The sequence below is a fragment of the Gouania willdenowi genome, chromosome 22 (assembly GCF_900634775.1).
Source record: "Gouania willdenowi chromosome 22, fGouWil2.1, whole genome shotgun sequence".
Lineage (NCBI taxonomy): Eukaryota > Metazoa > Chordata > Actinopteri > Blenniiformes > Gobiesocidae > Gouania > Gouania willdenowi.
Window position 1 is genome coordinate 18,430,850 of NC_041065.1, and position 8,854 is coordinate 18,439,703.

General features: G+C 36.8%; 1 protein-coding gene across 3 annotated transcripts; it reads right to left on the reverse strand.

Moving 5' to 3' along the window:
- Positions 1–624: 624 nt before the first annotated feature.
- On the reverse strand, positions 625–8,218 carry LOC114456106 (ubiquitin-conjugating enzyme E2 D2-like). 3 transcript variants are annotated; one of them, XR_003672791.1, is made up of 8 exons: positions 7,811–8,218; positions 5,655–5,718; positions 5,112–5,143; positions 4,926–5,003; positions 4,392–4,497; positions 2,482–2,575; positions 2,237–2,362; positions 625–1,442 (listed from the first exon to the last, which is right to left on the reverse strand). XR_003672791.1 is itself a non-coding variant. In XM_028437655.1 (8 exons), exons 1-7 carry the CDS (start codon positions 7,832–7,834, stop codon positions 2,314–2,316), a joined length of 447 nt encoding a protein of 148 aa, XP_028293456.1. In that variant the 5' UTR covers positions 7,835–8,217; the 3' UTR covers positions 625–1,442; position 2,313. The 3 variants fall into 3 exon arrangements, 2 of the variants coding, with proteins under 2 accessions (XP_028293456.1, XP_028293457.1); XM_028437655.1 differs by having other exon boundaries at positions 2,313–2,362; positions 7,811–8,217; XM_028437656.1 differs by lacking the exon at positions 2,237–2,362.
- Between the last annotated feature and the right edge of the window lie 636 nt (positions 8,219–8,854).

Genomic DNA, 8,854 nt, shown 5'->3' on the forward strand with positions numbered 1-8,854 from the left:
CGATCGGCCACGGTCTGCAGGCGTCGGGTCAGATCTTCTTCACCGCCTCCGATGAAGTTCTTCACGATTGATTCTGGATCCTCTTCGTCCTGCACTGGGATCCCCGCAAACACCAATGTATCCCTCATGCTACGCGACAAAACATGTTTTGTTTTTTTAATACAGAGAGCCAGGTCATTCAGTCCATGAGAGATTTAAGTCTTTCTCTTACTGAAGCGTTTTCCTCCGCCAAAGACTGAACTCTAGAGACTCCCGTAGGGCTTCAAACTTCGTTGAGTCTTTTCCAGAAGAAGAAACCGTACCAAGTGAGTTCTCATTTCTACATCTCGTGGACGCTTTGCGATTCTGTCTTAACACTCATCTATTAACTCCCTAAGGCTGTCAAAATCATCCTCACTGTGCTCCAGAGTAGACAAGTTATTAAACTGGATGAATGTTTTTAAAGAGTGCCTTAAGCTTCCCTCTCACATGAAATCTATGACGCCATCTGACTCTCCCGTCACCACTTTGTTCGTTTTTTTTTTTTAAAACCAGATCTCTACCTGCCAATCTTTTCGAAAAGATTCACATGCCAACAGTGGTTTTCAATTCTGTTTTTAAAAACAAATATCACAGAACCAGGCATTTATGGTTTGAGTAACTTTATTATTAAGGGAGAACTAAAACAAGACAGAGCCACAAGTTGATTATCAACCATTAGCTTTGCATCAGTGTTTTCAGGGCTACAAGAAGACAGTGTTTGAATGGGCATAAAAAAACCAACTGCTCAGCTACTGGCTTCTAAATGACAAAAGGAAAACAAAAATGTGAGAGCCTTTGAGGGGAAACATTTTTTTTTTTCTCCAAATGTTCAGTCTAACAATCAATTTATTTTTTGCAGAAACAGATATAATATCCTAACTTTATTCACATGCATAAAATACAACATTGAATTTCTTATATTTTGTTTCCTTAACATTGATATATATTGCTGTGCTTCTCTGTACACACTTTGATAGTGGAATAAGATACATCTCTTCCCTGGGATTCATTTAGTAATGATCAGAAAAATAAAACATCAGCTCATGAACAGACCGGAGCCACATACCAGTTTCTCAGCTCTTTTACAGAATCATCCTTTATTTATTCAAGATCTAAAACAAATGTAGCAGAATTTATGCCAATTTCAAATACCTGAATCACTAACAGGAAAAGAAATGCTCAAATTTGCTCTTAGAAAACACTATCTTCTTATAAGGGGAGGGGGGGGGGGGGAAATGTGTGAAAGCTCTGACTGACTCCTATTGCCTTTCCAAGAAATATTAAAAATAAAGTGGAAAAGAAGAAAAAGCATCTTGGGAATTTTTGTAGTTTGAACCAGCAACGTTTTCCACCAGGTTTTCTCCAGGCGATGACATCACATTGCGTACTTTTGTGTCCATTCTTTTGCTGTTTTGGAGTATCTGCAAAAAAAGAGGGAGACTTCACACATGCACTTCAGCAATTTTGAGATATTCAGTGAAAGCCGGTAGCTGTCAAACCAAAGGGCCATCACCATATGAACACAAACCTCATCAGCACCACAACTCAGGCATTATTTGTACAGTAAAAAAAACAACTGCTTCTTAAAAGCTGCTACATGCTGAATTAGTGGCAAAATTTACAAGCAAAATACAGCTCATTAGTTTGGAGAGCTTCAGTGACTTAACATTGTTTCATGAAATCATCATGGTGGACGTTAACACAGGCAGGATGAAAACAAAAACTGACCTTACACACAGTCAAGTTGCAGGAACTACAATAAATTGGGTTGTTTCAGTAACATTAATGTGTCAAGTAAATATTGTACATCAGATTGGTTTAACCAAGAAAAACCTTAAATCTTGATTTAGCTTATGCTAATGTTCCTACAATTTGAGATATATTAACCTTAGGTTTGTCAAAATCTTAGTATTACTCCTCATCCATACTAGCCTGTTTTTAGACATTACTTTAGTCATATTTAGAGCTGAACTCCTAAAACCAGATTCTGACTAAACACTTTCCCTTATTGCCAGCTTTAAAGCAAGTTTACTTAACTCCACTTCTGGAGAGCTCCAATACTGCATGTTTTAGATGCAGCATGGGAGCCCTTTTCCCCCCCAATTAAGTTAGATTACCTAAACAGTGCATAACCAATTAAGTCGCAGCATGAATAGAAAAAAAAAAGATGTACATTTAACAAACTAAACTTTAATGGCAGCGACTCAGGCCTCACATAATGTCACTGTGACCACAGCATCAGCTCACATCCTTTTACAGCACCAAGATGCAGCACAGGCTCCAGGCCTTACCCTAGAGCATGGCATACTTGGTTGTCCACTCCTGAGCTAGTTTATTGTACCTGACAAAGTGAAACTGTGTTATACAACAGCACAGGCAGCCTGAGGGGGCTCAAGGTCACATTCACTGAGGAGAACGGGCCTTGTTCAGACTGTAAGGCAGGTTGTCACATATACTTACCTCTGACTATCTGTTTTGTAGATTCGTGCGATCTCTGGCACTAAGGGGTCGTCTGGGTTTGGGTCACATAGCAGTGAGCAAATGGAGAGAAGAACTAAAAGAAAGGAGTTAATATGGTTAGAATACATAAGTGAATAAGGTTAAATAACAGTCTTTCAGAATACAATGTTTTCCAATTGTTGTCACAGCTTGAAATGTTTGCTAAAAAAACAATTTGACTGCTGAAATTGCTTACGAGCAATAACACTGTAGACCCATAAAAGACCTGGCAATTATACAGGTATGTCCTAAATGGATCACATCTCTCACTTTGACTTAGTGTTGTGCTAAAGACCACACTATCCGAGACCAAGATTTGCACGAGACCAAGACAAGACCAAGACTTCTGGGAGCCGAGACCGAGTCAAGACCAAGACAAGCCGAGACCAAGGCCAAGATCATAAAAATGTTTTTTTTTAATTTAAAAAAAATATATAAATAAAATTATGACAAGGTTCGACAGTTAAATAACATTCTCTCTTTAGTTTTAGTTTCTCTTAAATCCATTTGACAGAAAAAAAGGTGCCTGCAAAAAATTAACTAAAATATTAAAACTACTACCACTACTGATAAATTCACAATTATTCTACATATTTGAAAACCAGATTTTTATGTCAGCTGAATGTGTTTAAAGTATTTACATGGCAGGTCACCTACACACCACAGAGTGTTTCCTCTTTACTGTGCTTTTACAAATGTATTATTTGTGGTTCGTGAAACCAAATTTCACAACCAACAAGTTAGCAAAAATGTTTAGCTCCCGCCTCTCTCTCCTGCTTGTGTGTGTCACAGACGTCACTCAGTCACATTAAGGAAGGTTGCGGTCATTATACAGAGTGGATTAAAGAATGAATAAAGGATTGTTTTATCCCGTTCTTCTCCTTGTTATTATCACATTATTAAAAAGTTTAAAAATAGCAGGAATTAGTGCTGGTCTCGAATGGTCTTGAGGGAAAATCCCGAGTCCGGGCAGCCCGAGTCCGAGACAAGACCGAGTAAAAAAAGCTTCCGAGTCCGAGACCGGTCTTGACTACAACACTACTTTGACTGAGATCTAGCTGCCAGGCCACGAAAAAATAAAAAAAACAGTCATTGTCTACCTTAAACCGACCACTGAACTAGTTTAATTTGAACCAGGTTGCATTGTCCCGCTGAACAAGGCCAGAAAGGCCACCTGTTTCAGAGAACACAGTTTCCATTCCGTGTCAAGAAAAGTTAACCTCTGTAGCATGTGTTCACCACTAGAAATGCAAAATTTCCAAATAGAGCTAAGCTTAAACTCTCCACTTAATCTCAAAGCATTCTGGTATAATCTGCTTTCAGGTTAACAGCTACTTTAAGTTGTTTAAAAAAGGCATATTCTAATCTTTTAATTTCCCATTGTTACCATCAGCATTGTGCCCAAAAATGTTTGTTCGTTGTTTAAGATACCGAGGCAAGGCAAATTTATTTGTATAGCGCATTTCATACACAAGGCAACTCAATGTGCTTTACATGATAAAACATTCAAATGTTTAAAATCAATAAGAACATTTAAAAACATCAGTAAAATCAATTAAAATCATCAGTAAAATCAATTAAAATCATCAGTAAAATCAATTAAAATCATCAGTAAAATCAATTAAAATCATCAGTAAAATCAATTAAAATCATCAGTAAAATCAATTAAAATCATCAACAAACACATTACATCAACAACATGACCAAAAATCACTCAATCATACGCAAACAAACTATAACCACAAGGGTCATCATGTTATACTCAATAATATGTGAACTTAAAACATTGTTTTATTGTATTCTTTTCAATGAGCCACTAGAAAGAGAAAATGTAATGGTGAAGCTGAAAAAAAACATGCTGTTACTCATACCTTTAGAAATAGTTAGTGCTGGAGACCACTGCGATCTGAGAATATCCAGACAGATGCTGCCATTACTGTTAATATTTGGGTGGTAAATTCTTGTTGTGAAAGCAACCTGCAGGGAAGGTGGATTGGGGAAGAGGAACAAACACAAAGAGGACGAGTTAGATAAGATCCAGTCAGTCAACACTTTAGACGTTGCGCAAGTAGAGTTCCTTTTAGACCAACAGTGACGTCTGACAATTAGAACTTTCACCTGGAAAAGTGACAGAAATCACAGCAAAGAAAAGAAAATCTGTGAACTATGTTTCGCTACCATGGTTTCCCTTCATTTACCAAGAAGGTTTTTAAGTTTTAAACACGACACAGGGAAGAGTTATAGCATTGTTTTTCACATTAGACTAAAAACAATGACAGTAAAACTCAAGTGACAAATCCAGTGGGCGGTTTAACAGATAATGACAGGTTACTTTAGTTCACCTGAGTTTATAAAAGCAGGAAACTGGGAAATGGTTTGAGACATGACACTTGGCACTGACTTACCTTGGGTGGTTTGAATGGGTAATCTGTTGGAAAGTGAATAGTCAAGAAAAAAACTCCTCCTTGATACGGACTGTCACTCTGAAAACATCCAACAGTAAAAACATTCGGTCATCTCACCAATACATTATCAGCTCCATCATCTTCAAACAGAGCTGCTGGCTTATGGAATAAAATAAATATACTCACAGGTCCCATGATTGTGGCTTGCCAGTGAAACACTGCAAAGAAGAGAAAGTACATGTTGAAAAGCAGGTAAAAGGTTGAAGGTATGTGAACTGACAGGAACTACACGTAGGAGAAAAGAAAATCCCTCAAGATTCCCTTTAGCTGATTGGTTGTCGCTAACATTTACATCGATTTGACGCTTCGGTTAAAAACCTGAGCATGTGATTTTAATTTTGGATTTAAAAGAAACAATTTGGGACAAATTTTTCATTTTACTTAATTTTATAATTACAGACATTCCTTTAAGTATCAAAGAAGAACATATTGTAGTTGTCTTTCACCTTACGAAACACACATTGAAAAACAAAAATAAATGAAGGATTTTTTTCCCCTAAAACATTATGTAATAATTTTGTACCTTCTGAAAGCAGTAAACGTAGTGAGGCAAATTGATAGTTTTCACAACATTTAATGACAAACTATTACAGGACTGCTCTGAGTCTATTGTTCCAGAACATTAACACAATACAACACTACGAAATTTGGCATTTCCCGAACACTTACTGTCATCGCCCACTGGGCCAGCTGAGCACTGAGCAGGAGGGTCACGAGCCAAGTCATTAAGCTCCTGTAAAAAGAAAAACAACACAGTCAACTCTGAGCCACAATTTTACAGCAAAGTAATAAAGTAAACACTCAATTCTTAATGCAATTTAATTCTGAATTACACACAATTTATTATTATCACCTTAGTTACAAAAGTTGCTCACTGAGGACATCTTCTGGTCAACATTTATGGGTTTTTTTTTTTTAAGGATATTAGACTCACTTCAGTCATTTTTAAAAGCCCCTTTTGTGAAACAATGCCCTGCAGGGTTGGGGGATATTATAATTGTAATTGCGTAACTGATAATTAATTACAATTATGGCGTATTTTTAATTGTAATTTTAAAATCTGTTGCTGTCAAAATCATAATTATATTGTAATTGAGTTTAGATAATCATCTTTGTAATAGTAATTGTATAGAATTTGTCACTTACAATTTAACACAAAACTGGGGAACCATGTTACAGTTCTACACATATGTAGTTAATTATTAAAATATATTTCTAATCAACCTTTCCCACATTTTACCAAAAATGTCCTTTTATATCAAGGGAATTTATGATAAAATAGAGATAGAAATTTTAAAAGCAGTTATGCATTACTGTTTAAAGTACGTTGCAACTATAAGCGTATTTACCTAAAAAGGGTTAAAAAAAATATTGCCTTGATATGCTTATCTAATAACTAAAACAAGATATAATAAGCAAAAATAAATAAATAACCAAAGCAGTCCTTCTTCCCTTTATACACATTTAAAACCTATTTATTAAAAACAAGCGCATCACTAAAAACTCCTTTGAAAACCAGTCAGAAATCCAACTGAAGTTGGACAATATGAGACTATTCTTTTAAAAGGTGTTTTTTAAACTTTTGGAATTTCTGTGAGGCCTGTCCCTGGTTAAAGCATACAGTGTGTGCTAATGCTTGTTATTTTTGGGTCAACAGCTATTTTGGAGAGAGGTGGAAGCCACAGCCCCGCCCTGGACGGCCATAATACACAAACCATTTAACAGAAACGTTTATGGATTTCCTTGAAAGAAAGTTCAGGTCAGCAGCAACAGAGTGACGAAATGAAACCAAGTTGTTTATGACTCATAGATCTGACGCCAATTCAACTGGCAGAGCTCACACAAAAACACAGTCAACAAATACGTTTACATACCACAACGGTGCATCATGAACTATGAACTAAGAACTACTAACATAAAACTATGAAATGTACTGAGTCATGGGTTCTGGTAACATCTAGTACGTTGGCAGACGTTAGGTAATGAGTGTTGACAAGACATGACAACTGAATTAACTATTCTAAAGGTTTTTATTTACAATTTAATGTGTAATAATACCGTGCTAAATTCAAAAGTCAGACACTACAATGAATAAAAGAATAATAAAAGTAGTTCAATTTTGTTAAGGAACTGGTCAGTTTATTTGAGAATTAGGAAATGGTCATTTTATAAGGAAACAAACATTATCTTTCAGTTACTTTCTACCAATAGACCCGAAACTTTTCATAACATCCCAGTTTATAACAGAACAACCGTAAATTCTGAACATAAGTGTTGAGAAATGAACAAGGCCTAAAACAACATTGTGCTAATAGATTCCTTCAACTCTTCTATAAGATAGCCTGTACAAGGCTTTAGGAATAAATGATTCATTTTTAGTTAAAAGTATTTAGTATACAATAAATCTAAGGGGACATGTTGTAATCATGCTTTACAGGATATAGTTACAAGACTAAAGTTAGCCTCAGATTTCTATTGGAGCTTTCCTAAAGTCCGACTTCAACCCCACTGCTCAAATATAGATACCAGGCACCTAAACACCAAATTATAAAACATGTAACGAGGTGAAATTCAATCCATGTACTAATTTAAGTTTTCTACTCCTTGTACATTTTAATATACAACACATTATTCGGGCGACTAAACTGTTAAATAACAGTGGATATGTTCCATTATTGTAATAGTTTATACAAAAAAAAAAAAAAATAGAGAATGATAAGGCTAAAAACTGTCGAACGAGAAGCAAACTTCAGCCTATCCCTGCTGTTTGGGAGGCTAAGGAGGTTAGCTAACACGGCTAGCATCGGTGAACGCCGACGTCTTACCTTTTGAATCCGTTTACAAGCCATCCTGATGGGTCTACAATCCAAACTGCTACACAGGCCAGACGTGGTGTGCCAGAATGATCCGCTATCCTTTAGATATTAGATAACAACTCGACGGCCTTTTTTTCTTGAGCAGCTAGCCGGTTAAAGCTAACGACAGACGGTCCCTCGACGGTGCTCTTTTCTCTCGGCAGGTTCAACGTCCTGTGTTGGTGTCTGTTAACCTCCTTGTTTGCGCTTAACTGGTGGGTAAGAGTCGGGTGAGGTGACCTGGTCCTCGGTTACACGGTTCAACTGGATGTCTGTCGGTGTATGGACTAACTCGCTGTTGTCTGCGTGGAAAAGAGCCTTTATGACGTGAGGCGGTGCAGCTGGCAGTGAAGTGACGGACGGAAGTGACGTGACAACAGGGAGGCCAGAGTGCTTTTTTTTAAGGCTGGTTCTTTCTTAGAGAGATTTACGACAAGGAAGTATGAAATTCTTGACAGTCACATGATTCACGGAGACTCAAATAGTTCCCGGAAGTTATTGGCAAGCAATTCAAATCCATCAATTCCGAGTGACAAAATTGGGATTTTCAGTAATTTGTTGTCAATAACTGCATTGATTTACAATATTTATATAGTACACCGTCATATGTATGTGTATATACAATATATGTTAATAATCCAGTAACATGCTTTAATGCACACGTTAATGGGTCTAGATACGCTGATAATAATAATATCCAATATGATTATTTAAACGTCTTACCGTTCAAAAGTGCATAAAGTGCTCAACTTCTCACTTCCGGGAACTATTGTGAGGCTCCGTGAACCGCCATTGCTGTTTCCATTGACGTGATGGAGATGTCGTAACTCTTTCTATCTAAACGGCAGTGAAGGAGGCTAAACCTGTCCCGACAAGACCTTTTTTTCCCCCGAAATAATTTCGAGAACATGTATTATAGAACATATTTGCTCTACTTGCTTATTGGCACATTCACATATGTAGTTGTGCTAAAACTAAAGACAGTTTCTAGACCAACAAAATAATGAATGACTT

Bases quoted from the DNA above. Each gene is read 5' to 3' on its own strand.
- LOC114456106 (XM_028437655.1), bottom strand. From the start codon at position 7,834: ATGGCTTGTAAACGGATTCAAAAG. The intron at 5,719-7,810 runs GTAAGACGTCGG...TTCTTTTTACAG, and splicing joins CTTGTAAACGGATTCAAAAG to GAGCTTAATGACTTGGCTCG. The intron at 5,004-5,111 runs GTGAGTATATTT...GGATGTTTTCAG, and splicing joins AAGCCACAATCATGGGACCT to AGTGACAGTCCGTATCAAGG.